The sequence below is a fragment of the Ahaetulla prasina genome, chromosome 13 (assembly GCF_028640845.1).
Source record: "Ahaetulla prasina isolate Xishuangbanna chromosome 13, ASM2864084v1, whole genome shotgun sequence".
Taxonomy (NCBI): Eukaryota; Metazoa; Chordata; class Lepidosauria; order Squamata; family Colubridae; genus Ahaetulla; species Ahaetulla prasina.
The window spans coordinates 20,023,934-20,038,130 of record NC_080551.1 but is presented as its reverse complement, the minus strand read 5'-3'; the positions used below and the strand labels follow the sequence as shown (position 1 = coordinate 20,038,130).

At 42.0% G+C, this 14,197-nt stretch overlaps 1 protein-coding gene across 5 annotated transcripts in view; it reads right to left on the bottom strand.

The window, feature by feature from the left end:
• The window catches only part of MYO9A (myosin IXA), a 79,786-nt gene that overhangs the window by 19,902 nt on the left and 45,687 nt on the right, over window positions 1–14,197 (bottom strand). For 3 of the 5 annotated variants that reach the window (XM_058156342.1, XM_058156346.1, XM_058156345.1), the window contains 12 exons: window positions 13,969–14,044; window positions 13,664–13,804; window positions 12,221–12,260; window positions 11,311–11,433; window positions 10,640–10,720; window positions 9,674–9,784; window positions 9,292–9,414; window positions 8,479–8,628; window positions 7,875–8,197; window positions 4,853–6,475; window positions 3,786–3,876; window positions 1,412–1,627 (listed from right to left, as the gene is read on the bottom strand). In XM_058156342.1, the coding sequence (XP_058012325.1) occupies window positions 1,412–1,627; window positions 3,786–3,876; window positions 4,853–6,475; window positions 7,875–8,197; window positions 8,479–8,628; window positions 9,292–9,414; window positions 9,674–9,784; window positions 10,640–10,720; window positions 11,311–11,433; window positions 12,221–12,260; window positions 13,664–13,804; window positions 13,969–14,044 (3,098 nt within the window). The remainder of the gene's footprint in view (window positions 1–1,411; window positions 1,628–3,785; window positions 3,877–4,852; window positions 6,476–7,874; window positions 8,198–8,478; window positions 8,629–9,291; window positions 9,415–9,673; window positions 9,785–10,639; window positions 10,721–11,310; window positions 11,434–12,220; window positions 12,261–13,663; window positions 13,805–13,968; window positions 14,045–14,197) is intronic. The other 2 variants (XM_058156343.1, XM_058156347.1) reach the window with 2 other exon arrangements.

Genomic DNA, 14,197 nt, shown 5'->3' with positions numbered 1-14,197 from the left:
TTGAGACATCTATAGTTCACCACGTATGTAACAGTGGTCATGAAATTCAGCATAAACTTAAAAAGCAGAGCTTGGAGTTGTGCATGCAGATGTAAGTAGTTGTGCTAAACTACTAGTGAAAAAGCTGATGGTGCGCCAAGAAAAGCATGAAAGAAGAAAGGATGCAAGATAAGTGAAGATCTAGGAACTATTTGCATGCAGAGGACATCTGTTAAATGGTGGCAGGAGAATCAAAAGAGTTTTTTTTGAAAAAGTGACAAGAATGAGGCTCCTTCTAAGGAAAGTGTTCTCCAAGCAAACAGTGAACCCAGCACCTTGACAACTCAACCACGATTCCCAGTCTGAAACTAGTTAAAAGTTGGTGGAAGCAGCACTATAACTTCCAAGAACACAGCCCATTCCCTGATTGTGCAGTCTGAAGCAACTGGGCTCCTTGGCTTTTACCATTCCTGCCTGAAAGGATTTTATAATCTTCCCAAGGAGGATGAATTGAATGGAAACATGATCTCGCATGCTCTTCGACGTGAGTAACAGGTCTCTTCAGCAAGCAGGAAAGTTCATTCAGATTAAAAATGCTTTTAAAGCATTTTATTCAGGATGTCCCCCTACTGTAAATCCCATCAAACCTTTAAATTTTCTGCCTGCTTTACTAAACCAGCCGTTATTTCTATTCAACTGAAGGCTGCCTTTCATCCCAAAGTAAAGTCTAGGCTGGTTCTATCTTCTACCTTGAACAGGATGGAAGGTTGGAAACTGGCAAGCTAAGGAATAGAATACAGTTAGTTCTTGACTTACAAGCACAATGGAGCCCACAATTTTTGTTGCTAAGGGAGACAGTTGTTAAGTGAATTTTGCCCCACTTTATGAGCTTCCTTGCCACATTTATTAAGTGAATTGCTGCAGTTGTTAAGTTAGTAACATGGTTGTTAAGCTTCCCCAATGACTTTGCAGAAAGTCACCAAAAGTGATCGCGTGACCCTGGGACATGGCAAATGTCATAAATATAAATCTGTTGCCAAGCGGCTGAATTTGGATCGTAAGTGTGAAAAACGGTCCTAAGTCACTTTTTTCCACTTGCCTTGTAACTTTGAGCGGTCATTAAATGAACTCTTGTAAGTCAAGGATTACCTGTACTCTGTCTGCTCCATCTTTACTTGCTCAAAACTCAGTGTGTCGGTGAAAGGGGATGATGGGAGTACGACTGTAGAGACCTACTGCAGAAACCAGTAGGGAGATGACACTGAGAGGCGTCAGCATTGGGTGACTGTGTTCTTAGAGGTTACCATCCAATAATCTCCATTACAGGATGGGAGAAACAGCAGTAGAAGGTGTCAGTTCTGCTGAGGGTTAGCCAAGAAATGCCCCCACCCCCCCGCTGCTCCCCACTACGACTGCTTGTGAAATATATTACCATTTCAGAGTCACTATGACAGGGCTGCCCGAGCCTGACTGCACAACCTGGCTCAAGGTGAGGTGGATGCTCAAAGGAGAGAAGGAATTCAAGATTGTCATCACAATCCTCTTCCTCTGTATCCCCCTCCCAATCAGCAAAAGCACCTCTAGTCAAGAAATTGGAGCGCGTCCGTGCCATGCGGGCTTTCTTTCTATGGACTGGTCGAGCAACCTGCTTGACACCAAATGATAAAACAGATGGTATGAAATGAACGAACAAACAAACAAACAAAAAAACCCACCACGACACAAGTCAAAGGATAAGGTACATGGAACCATAAAGGGTTTTAAAAAAACAACAACTTTCCGAGGGCATCATTTGTTTAAACCAGGGGTCTCCAACCTTTCGGACTTCAGGGACCACTAAATTCATAATTTTAAATCCCATGGACCACTAATATGATTTGCCTAATGACCAGCTGGGCGGGCGTGGCTAGATGGTCATGTGACTGGGTGGGCCAACTCGATGCCACTCATGTTGAGGGTTAGGGTTAGGGTTAGTCACTCATGGCAAGGGGCACCTCGCCAGCCTCTATTCGCCCCTCCCCTGCCAGCCACTCCTTGCCTCCCCACCTGGGCTCCTTAGGGCTCCAAAAGGATGCAGTTGTTGGAGCTAAGCAGCCACCGTGAGAAAGAGTTGGCAAAACAACTCAGTTCAAATTGGATCTGACCGAGAAGGAGGCTCAGCAGAAGCACCTCACTGAGGACTAGGAGAATAGGCTTTCCAAGCAGAGGGAAGACCTGCGGGAGTGCAAGGCCAGGGACCGGTGTCTGGAGGATGAGCGGGCTGAGATGGTCAGCCAGTTCCAGGCCATGATGCAGTCCCACTGGAACAAGGCCCTCCAGCTCTTCGCCACCAGTGGCGCTTCCCTCCAGCCTTCGCCCAAAGCCCCGCACCAGGAGGCTGAAGCAGACCCCAAGTCAGAATTTCTGTCCCCCTCCGACCCACACAAAAAGACCCCAAAGGGGGAGACTCTCTGTAGCAACACAGACATTCATTGCAGGTATCTGTCCCAGGGGTCGTAGTTTGAGGACCCCTGTTTTAGTGCAATATAAAAAATACAAATAATTTTTCTGTGGACCACCAAAATTTTCTCGCGGACCACCAGTGGTCCATGGACCACCAGTAGGTGACCACTGGTTTAAAAAATGTGCTAAGTTGGACCTTAACAAACAATGAAGGACAGCAGAAATAAGGGGGAGGGGGGAGAAACCACATATGGGAAAAGTAGAAATAATGCCCCAATTGCCTTTAATATCGTTTTGATGACGAGCCAGTTCAGACAGAACATGGACCTGGTTCTCAAGGAAGTGCGTCTGAGTTGCACATTAAAATGCAAGGGGAGATTCACCCTGGCACAAAATCTAGATAATCTGATGCTGGGGAGAAAATATGTGACTACATTCTCCCTTGTTTTCTTGTTTGAACACTCAATTATGGGAATCTCTGCCTACCATCTGAAGTGTACAGCTAAGAAACAGGTTTGATACCACATAAAAAAACTAGGTCAACAATACAAAAAAAAATGTATTGTGGTATAGCACTGTTTAATCTTACATCTGCTTTCTAGCTGATAAGACCCTATATTCATTCCTACAGATACAGATACAGAATTGGAAGGGGCCTTGGAGGTCTTCTAGTCCAACCCCCTGCTTAGGCAGGAAACCCTACACCATGTCAGACAAATGTTTGTCCAACCTCTTCTTAAAAACCTCCAGTGTTGGAGCATTTACAACTTCTGGAGGCAAGTTGTTCCACTGATGAATTGTTTTCACTGTCAGGAAATTTCTTCTTAGTTCTAAGTTGTTTCTCTCCTTGATTAGTTTCCACCCATTGCTTCTTGTTCTACCCTCAGGTGCTTTGGAGAATAGCTTGACTCCCTCTTCTTTGTGACAACCCCTGAGATATTGGAAGGCTGCTATCATGTCTACCCTTGTCCTTCTTTTCATTAAACTAGACATACCCAGTTCCTGCAATAGTCCTTTGTATGTTTTAGCCTCCAGTCCCCTAATCATCTTTGTCACTCTTCTCTGCACTCTTTCTAGAGTCTCAACATCCTTTTTACATCATGGCGACCAAAGCTGGATACAGTATTCCAAGTGTGGCCTTACCAAGGCATTATAAAGTGGTATTAACATTTCACGTGATCTTGATTCTATCCCTCTGTTTATGCAGCCCAGAACTGTGTTGGCTTTTTTGGCAGCTGCTGCACACGGCTGGCTCATATTTAAATGGTCGTCCACAGATCACTGCATGCTAACGATATTGATGGTTTGGGGAGATAGCTGGGAGAAATATGTGATTTACTGCTGAAAAAAAATATGTTTCTTACCTCTCCTCTATCTGTTGTTCTGGGAAGTTTCAGTGGCTTTTTCTGTTCTTCTTTTGGAAGAAGTGGAGGTGCTGAAGATCCTTTATTCAAACTAAAAAACAAAGCAATTGCAAACTTACTTGCAGTAGACCATATATAGGCAAAAGTTGTTAGCACGGGAAAGCAGGTGATCAATTTCCTATAAGGCTATTGTATTGGGTTTCCCTAGAACAGCAAAGATAGTGCCCTGTAATTTTACTGCTGTTTGGTTCAATCATCTAAAGAATGGGTGGTCAAAGTTTTGAGCTTAAAGGAATATTAAAGGAATATCTATATTTTCTTGTAAGATTTGTAGCTAGCAAAGTAGGAGTCCCGAATGCCATCACTCTGCTTAACAACTAATTTTCACAACACTGTCAAATTATTTACTAAGACTGTATTACTATTATTCTTCTCTTCCTTACTAGTATCTATTCTATTCTATTCTATTCTATTCTATTCTATTCTATTCTATTCTATTCTATTCTATTCTATTCTATTCTATTCTATTAACATTGGATGGATGGGAGAGAAATTCAAGGCCAAGAAAAGAACAGCCAAAGTCTGTTAACTTGAAAAGACAGGAGGGAAGAGACCCAGGATTTGAACCTTGGGACTGACATAAATATGAGTTTTCATTACCCAAACTAGGAACACTCTAGCACTGATGATATTACTTAGACTGGTAATGAAATGTTTGCAAGAAAATAACCAAATGGTACTCAGAGTACCATTTCTATCCTGAGCTACAAATACTCTCCTCTATCACTGACAGATTTCATGTGTGTGGAGGGAGGGGGGGAGGGAGGGGGGGAGAGAGAGAGAGAGAGAGAGAGAGAGAAAGAAAGACTGAGATTTACATCCATGTCTACCATGAAGCCTTAACATTCTGAGAACTCACTCTCTCTTTCTTTCTCTCTCTCTGTCTCTCTCTCCCCCTCCCTCCCTCCTCTCTCTATTTATTTTCTTTTAAGGCTTCTATTTTCAAGGAAGTTCCAAGTAGCAGTTTTATGGAAATGTAACATACAAGCGTCCATTATTGTACTCACGTATTGCCCAAATGAGCATCCTTTGGTGTAAAGAAAATGGAACCAACTCTAATTTGCTTAGAAGAGCTTTCCTTGCCCTGGCTAGGAATTCGAGGTAGTCTGAACCGTTTTTCCCTCGCAGGTAGATTGCTGGCATTTTCCCGAGACTCGGGACCCATTTGCAAATTCAACCAATCTGTTCCAACAGATTCCAGGATGACTGGAGTCTGACTTTCCTTTTTCTCTGGGATTTTTTCCTTCTGGCAAAGAGGGGGACTTCCTTTTTTGCGGCCAGGAGGAGATTTAAGGACCGCCGATGAGGTGGCTTCTGCCTTTGTTGCAAGCCTTAGTTCTCCCTTGACCTGAGGATGGGCGATGAGAAGAGGCGGACCTCTGTCCGTTTTCTTTGGTGAGGTAAGAGGGGTTCCATGGCAAGTGTCCCGAATCTTATTCTGTTCATTCTCTTGTCTCTGAAGCTCTTCAAAAACTTTATGCTGCTTCTCCAAAATTTCTGTCTGCTGTCGTATTTGCTCCATCATCTCTTTTTCATTCTGCATCTGTTTTCGTTTCCGGCGTTCTTCTTTCTCAACATTTAACTTCTCCAATTTTTCGATAACCGTATCCGAGAGATGCACTTCTGGAGCTGAAACAGCTGGGAATTCTCCACTGCTGGACATTTGACCATTGTCGTGTAAGGCTGTGCTTTGTGTGGTCCTTTCCAGGTGAGGATTTTTTTGGGTGTCTGGGAAAAAAAAATTGCTCCCTGTTTCCATTTGTTTGTTTCTTAGATTATTGTCCCTCACTGTATGGCCAACTTTCAACTTGCCCTGTGGCGGAAGATAAAATGTAGGCAAGCTACTAGAAATTAATGATTCTCTTGTATGCTTGTTGGAGACAACGTCGTAAGAGTCACAAACTGACGACCGCTCTTTATCAGCAAGGCAGTCAAGTAATTCAGAACTTGAGATCGACCTCTTTCTCTCCGTCATAGTTTTATTTATAGTAGCAGCTGCAAATTTGGAAGTGTCTTCTTCTTCTTCTTCATCATCATCAAATTTCAGACTATCATGTAGTGATTCTGTGGGATGTACATTGTGGTCCAGAGGTGAGAAGGGGTCCCGGTTTAGGTTCTCTAGACTTCCACGAGAGCTTTTACTCTCCGGAGTTCTTCGAGGAGAAGGCATCCCTTCAGAAGCGAAGTCAGGGGACAACGGGTGCTCCTCCGATGGAGAAGTTCCACTAGTGGACCGAACCTTCAGCAACTCCAAGCTAAAAATGGCTTGTTCCAGTTCACGCATCCGCCGGCTCTCTCGCTTTGCACGAACTCCTTTTTTTTGGTTGAGATCTTCCAGGGACTTTGGTCTTTCTCTGACAAGAACTTCCTCTTCCGTGCTCATTCCGCTCTGGCTGTTGGCCCTCTCATGGTGTTTGTGCAAGGAATTCGATGGATCTATTCTATTGTCCGTAACAGACGTGTAGCCTTCTACGGCTTTCACTCTGTTTTCCAATGAATTCTCTTCCCATTCAGAAGGGTCTGAATCCTTAATACCTGAGTTATACCCTAGTATTAATTTATCATCTTTACGTGTGAGTCTATTCTTTAGTGATGCTTCACCCAATCGCTGCTCCCTTAATGTGGTAAACCTGTTTAAAGAATAGGTGGAGAAAGAGCTCAGTTATGATGGCCACAAATTTGTCAGCCTTCCTTTCATTTGACCTTTCCCCATTAACCACCCATTCTATTTCCTCTAATAAATAGAAAGCATCAAATATGCATAAAGATACATGAATATTTTTAGTATTTATACTGGACTCTAGGCATGTCCTGATAATGGAACATGCTTATTCTCATATATCAAGAAAAAGGTTATATCTTTTTTTTCCTGTTCCGGTGCCGTTTATATAGAGTCAACAACTGATAGGATTGCAATTGTTTTTAAACTAGGATTTACTGCAATTAGGGAAACTTTACGTACAGCTTAGTACTATCCATTAACCCAGTTCTTCCTCAGCTTAAGTACTTTCAGATACGCAACTCCTAGGATTCTCCAATCAGAATGGCCATTATATCAAGGTTGGAGGAGATTATATGGACCACAATCCTCATTCACACGCATGATAATGACTGTGGTGGTTGAACCAGATTGGGAAAGGCCGATTATACTGGTTGATTGGAGAAGTTGTAGTCCATACATGTTGAATGCAGCAGATTACCGGAAGCTGGTTTATTATGTTAGTAGCTTATAACTATGTCTCCTTTAGAACTGTTAATGAATCCTTAATTAGTAATGTTAAGAGAAGGGATGGAAATTCCCAGATGCAAAGCATATGTTTAACTGCTTGAAGTATGATCTGTCCTCAAATCTTTATTTACAGGGGCTATGTTCATAATATACCAGCAATAATATATCTGTGTATCATTTGGGTTTACTGCAATGTGTGAATCTAGCCATTAGGATTGATCAGCCATAAGATAGAGCTTGCCGTACTGTAGTTGAACTAAGGAAATAGCAGTTTCTTCTACACACCATAGTGAACAAATGAGATACATATAAATCCAGATAAAAGGTTTCTTATATTGTAAACCAAATCATTAGAGGGCATTGAACCAATAATTTTAAGTTTTGTAGCTACCGTGTTTCCCAAAAATAAAACCGGATCTTATATTAATTTTTGCTCCAATAGGAGCATTAGGGCTTATTTTCTGGTTAGGTCTTACTTTGGGGAAAATATGGGACTAGATGCATCCATCTGGCTGACAATCTTAACTGGGGCTTATTTTGCGGGTAGGGCTTACATTACGAGCATCCTGAAAAATCATGCTAGGACTTATTTTCCGGTTGGATCTTATTTTCAGGGAAACAGGGTAGGTAAAAGAGCTATTTTATGCATCAGCATCAGAACACAATCATAAAAAATTAAATTTGTACGTTCTATTTAAATATCTCTTTTATCACCGACTTGGGAATTATGGTCCCAGTAACTCCCAAGGTTTTCTTCCATTTGGACACGTATGTCCTTCCCAAAACAGGGCATGCATTACCTCTGCCGTGCTTTGTAGCCTCTGTAGGCTGCTTGCAACAAAATGATTTTGTTTCTCTTGGCCCTGTAGAGAGTCCTCGTGCGGTAGCTCCGCCAGTGCGCCTGGATAGAGGTTGCCGCAGCATGCCTACGTCTTAAGCAGTCCCGCCAAGAGCTCTGGATAATGAAACCTGCAATCCGCATCTGCTGGAATCTTCGCCGGGCCAGGTAACCTCGCCAGGACGCCTGAAGGACCACAGCAGCTCTCTCTATAATGGCTGAGTGGTTCAGAGATTCTTCCTCTGTTTCAGCTTGTTTCCTTCTCTGATAATGACGCCAACAATGCTGCCCAGGGTATTATTAAAAAAAAAAAAGGGAATACTTTACTGACACAATAATGAGCTTTTATCCGAAGCCGTTAGCTGAAATAGTTCTTGTTAAGACATTTCTAACGCTTAAGTACTAATTTGTAATATTATGGCAATCCAATTAATTACGAAAATCTTAGGTTTACTGGCATTAATAAAAAGGAGTTTTTGTCAGGACAAGGAGTCTGCTTCATGCTCTTGGGAAGCCTGGGTCAGAACAGGGTTTAAGCTTAAGAACAGCATACAGGTGGCCCCCACCTGTATGATCACAGCAGCCTGCCTCATGCTCAGGAAGTGCCTCCTGTACAGCATCGTCCGGAACCAGCTCTGTAATAAGATAATCCTTTGCAAGACCTCCTCATGCAACAGTCCTTGTAAAAGCTGTCGTCCCTGTTCCTTCATGAACACCTGATGGACAATTGAACAATCACAATTAATGTCATTCCCTCTGCATATTAGCCATCTGACACACATGCGGGCTGTCAGCCCTGGAGCCATTTTCCCCTGGCACCTTCAGGGCTGCCCCAGCGGAGATGAGTCGAGCTGTTGGAACGGGAGGTTTCCTCTGAGAACCAAAGACTTGCTGAGGAGGTGGGATCTGGGACCAGCTGACCCTTGGACTGTGACCTGATTGGACCATGTGATGGACTGCATGGGCAGAGGGAGGAAAACTTTACTTTTAACTAGGGGGAAACTTGGTGTGTGTGTGTTAAGAGTTGGGTTTCCCCAGATGTGCCAATATGACATGCCTAATAAATCTATACTTTGAGGAATATGTCTGCCTTTGAGTTTTAATTCCGTTGGGTGTGCTATTTGACAATTTTTTCTCCATTAAAATATCTGCAACTGTGCATGTGTCAGAAGACCCACCCTGATTCTTCCAGTCTCTTTTTACAGAGAAATTAATTCGGTTCTAATCATCCCTTGGATATAATGATAAAAAATGGGTTCTTTGAAATCCAAGTTGTAGAAGTTACTTCAATTCACAGGACTTTTTTCAAGGATGCATGAGGAAAGAACATCCCAAAATCCCCCTTTGAAAAGTGTTTAGAAACAGCAGTTGGACCTTACCATGGTTCGCCCGACTTGGAAACTGTCTGAGTTGGTCTTTGTCTTTTTGAAGAAGCCTTCAATATTCTGCTTAGATGGGATAGTGCCTCGTGGGAGAAGTACATGGAAGTGGTCTACAAAATCCTGGCAATTTAGACACACCATCACCATATTGTTACATTTATAAACTCTTCATATGTCAAACGTAAAAGGAAATCATGTCAGCAAACTGTACATAAAACTTTTCGATATACAAAAGTTTGTATCACTTGAATCTTGAAGAAATACAAAAAGGCTGAGGCAGCCCACGAGAAATATTAATTCCAGCAGCCAACTCAACTGCTTTCAGATTCGTTATACTAGCACCATAACCTTTCAGAGAATCAAGAAAGAATAATCTCACCTGGAAAGAATATTTACAGCTATATCCTGACTGTCGGATGCGTACTGTCTCAAGCATTCCTGTGTACCGCAGCTGTCTAAGCACCAAGTTATCATTGAACCTCAAGGGAAGCTGGAAAAGCAAAATATACAGTTTGAGCCAACTCACCTACAGAACCAGCTATGCATGATAACTCGTTTCTAGGTTTGCATGTTTTTAAATGGAGCCAAGACACTTTCGCAAAGTAGCAAATTGTCCGACTTTCTAAGCCTAACAGTGTTGCACAGTTTTGTCTGCATTACTGCTTGACAAGAAACTGAATCAGTCTCAAAACAGAATATGCAATCATCTACCAGCGTGGCTTAATGCCTATCTTGATGTGAACATCTATGCGGATGTTAATCTTGTGCCATATTTAGCAACAAAAAGACAACAGGAAGTTAATAGTGTTGCTTATGAAATATTGTATCATGATATGCCTAATAGTCATTGGACACAAGACTGCATTCTTTTTGGTAAAAAGTATGGTAAGTTTAGAGGCTAACATTCAGATTTGTCACAGTCAGATGACCTCACACCTATGAACTCTGCACTCACAGTTCTAGCCAAGAGTCAAATTGGAAGAAAAAAAATCACGGAACATTCCACATTAATGTTGCTTCAATAATACGTTTTCATCCGGCAGATAATAAGAGAATGTTTTACACCCATCAAAATTATTCAGTCTGCAAATTGATTTACTAAATCAATTTTGACATTTTCATGTGAAAAATTAGGATTTTAAAGTTAATTTTTCTACATTACTATCCGGGCTGACTTAAAGCCCTGGTTTTTTAATACCTCATTTTGATGTTTGCTATTTCAACCTGCCTTTGTGTTATGACTGCTCTTAGGGAGTGTGACTTATTCTGCTTTCTGTCATCTTTAGCTATTGCAGATGTGAATGTATTTCAGCTGCAAATCACTCGGCGAGGGGAAAGGATTTACCTTCTCAGCATTGGAGCGAATGCATTTGACAAAATAGGGTTCTGCCTGCCCGAGAGTCTCCATCAACTTGGTAAGTGAAGCCTGCAGAACAAAACATAGCATTGGCTTTTGCAATCGTTATTTAGGCTTTGTGAGAATAGAAGCAGATATCCCAAGAAAACCATCTAGCAGCTGCTGTGCTCAAACAGTGCAGGAAAGAGGGAGGATTCAATGGAGGCACTGAAATTTGTTCGTGATTAACTATAAGCTTTAGTTAGTAGAGAGAGAGAGAGAGCTGGCTTGGTGCCATTATCTAGGCCAGCATGTTAAGATTCCTCCTCCTTCTCCTCCTCCCACTGAACCAGCCCAAAATAACCTTGATTTTCTCTGAAAGTAGAGCCACCCAGGACTAAATACCTAAAAGCAGGGTTTTTCAAACTTAAAGCATTCCATGACAACTAATTGGGGGGGGGTGTGTCCATGAAAAACAAAAGATTTTTTTCTTCTTCTAAAGAGCTATTTTAAAAAAATCTCTAGAGGCTTTGCCTCTTGTTCAGCTGTTTCTGAGAATTTTTCCCCCTCACCAACAGAATCCATAGCCTGGAAACGTTGGACTGACATGCTTATTCCCCCTCCCTCCCCTCCACCCCCGAATTCACACTTCTTGAACCAAACAACTGCAAGGAAGTAACCTGGAATTGGGCACTGATGCTCGGAGGTTTCTTCTTCTTGTGAAGATGGAGAAGAGACTTTGTGATACGGTCGTGCAGAGTCAGGTTTGTCAGGTGCTTGAGGGATTTCACCTCCAGCAAATGCTGAGAAAGCAGAGAAGCAGAAAAATTTGGAAGAAACTTAAAAGAGCACAAATCAGTTTCAAGAAACACCCTTCAGAGAGGCATACATCGAAATGTAGGGCTACAAACAAATGAACCAATCCACATTTTTGCCCTGGATCCTGTGGAAGGTTAACCAGCTTAAGAATTTTCATATTATTTATTATCTCTAGGTAAATAGGTTGCCATGTTTCTGCCATGGTCAACAAATTACTTATGTATGCAAGCATTCTTTGTGGATGGAGTTATGGATGGATGATATCCTGTAAGCAAATGAGTAGGTGATCTGTATGCTACGTTTTGAATAGCATTTATATGCAGGGCTTGTAATTTTTTACACCAGATGGGGAAAAACTATCATGCCTGAGGTAACTCTTCTTGTTCTTGTTAGTTGCGAAGTTGTGTCTGACCCATCGCGACCCCATGGACAACGTTCCTCCAGGCCTTCCTATCCTCTACCATCCTCTGGAGTCCATTTAAACTCACGCCTACTGCTACAGTGACTCCATCCAGCCACCTTGTTCTCTGTCATCCCCTTCTTCTTTTGCCCTCAATCTTTCCCAGCATTAGGCTCTTCTCCAGTGAGTCCTTCCTTCTGGCCAAAGTATTTCAGTTTCATCTTCAGGATCTGGCCTTCTAAAGAGCAGTCAGGGTAACTCTTAACTCTTAAGTAACTTAAGTTAATTTAAGTTAACTTAAGTTAAGAGTTAAGTAACTCTTAACTAGATCCATTAGCACTGTTTTCAGCCAAGGAATAGAATTCTCTCACCTTTGGTAGGCTGGGCTTGACTTTAAAGTTCTTGTTTCGCCTATGGAAGATAAGAACCAAATAAAAGCAGGTTTACACTGTTAGTCTGTAAACATTTCACGACCAAAAGGCTTGATTTGGACATAACATCAAGCATGAGCTCTGGGTTCATGTGACTCCTTATTGCTTCTTATAAAAATATATATATAAACTTTGAGATCATGTACATGCACTGTTTGACATGAAAATGTTAACATTATCAAGTTTTTCAAACCATCCAACATCATGGAACAGGTTACATTATAATCCTGGACACTATACATTTTTCATAAGCAAAACTTCTAAAAAGTTACCCCTTTATTTTAGTTGCCCTTTTATTAAGGAAATTACACCATATAAAGGGATTTAGATGGTGAAAGTTATGACATGACAACAAGAAACTGTAGACAGATTTTGTTTCTTCCAATTTAAATCCTAAGAGATCAAGCTTACATTAAAGGATTTTCTCTATGTATCAGACTTATTGGGGGCAGATTCTGAAGAGGACTGCGATGGATACCTGAAGCAGCTCATAAGCAGCTTCCATGTTCATTTGATCTCATGGAAGTTCAACATTACACTACATTACATTAATTTCTAGTGCACTGTTGAGCAACCAGCAGCCTTGAAGATGTTAATGGACTGCAACTCCGCTCATCCTCAATCTGTTCTGGTTAGGGCTTATAAAAGATGACATCTGGAGAGCCACATCTGGACCACAGTTTCTCTAGCATTCCAAATGTGTATATATTAACATCTTTTGCAGAGCTCAGGGACTCTTACTGCTTTGTAATTTTTTTTTTTAAAAAAAATCTGTTTTCAGATGCACCCTGCTGTCGATGTTCTTACCCATATCAACTGTCAACTGATAATTCTATGCCCCTGAGATACAGGTAGTCCCGCACCTACAACAGTTTGTTTAGTGCAGGGATGTCCAAACTTGGTCCCTTTAAGACTTGTGGACTTCAACTCCCAGAGCCCCTCAGCCAGCAAAGCTTGGACACCCCTGGTTTAGTGACTGTTTGAAGTTACAACGGCACTGAAAAAAGTGACTTAGGACCAATTTTCATACAACCGTTGCAGCATCCCCACGATCAAAATCCAGATGCTTGGCAACTGACTCATATTTAGGACGGTTGCGTCATGTGATCCCCTTTTGTGACCTTCTGACAAACAACGTCAATGGGGAAGCCTGATTCACTTTACACTTTAACAAATGCAGTGCTTCCCTTTAACAACTGTGGCAAGAAAAAGGGGAAAAGCTCACTTAACAAGTGTTTCACTTAGTGACATGAATTTTGGGCTTAAGTGTGATCGTAAGTCGAGGACTAACTGTACCGAGGACCCAACTTTTTTTACCCTCACTTGTCCCACGTCTACGGTTATCCAAGCCACCTTTGGAACAAAGACAAAACAGTCACTAACATGAGAATGCCGTGGGCACGCTCCAAAAGCTTGCTGCTAGTCGAATTCACAAATATCCCGTCTTTGTCAAGGAAACTGCTGGGGCTGGAGAGTCGGCTCTGTCTGAGGCCCATCCTGCTATTCCACACGCCGTAGGCATCGCTGAAATGTATGGAAGTCGTACACTTTTACTTTTTTTTAACTTTTCACAGAGAATGGGAAAGAAAAACGTCAGTCATTGAAAAGGAGAAATGCATCAAACAGCGCAGTCCTGGCATCGTAGCAGAGATGTCAAATTTCTTTGGCTGTCTGATGGGTCCACTTACCGCTGGCTTTTCTCGTTAATCGTGTTAACTCCCTGCAGGTCAGAAAGGGGTGTTCTCGGCCGTTTCCGAGCAATACCTGTAGCAGCACATCAATAAAAAAAATATGTAACGTTCCATTTTGCGCAAATGAAATTCACCGGATCACATTTGAAAAGGACTGTTGCAATGTAGGCTAAAAATGGAACATGCTGGGAACAGGGAGACAATAGGATTTTATTATGGTGTGAGG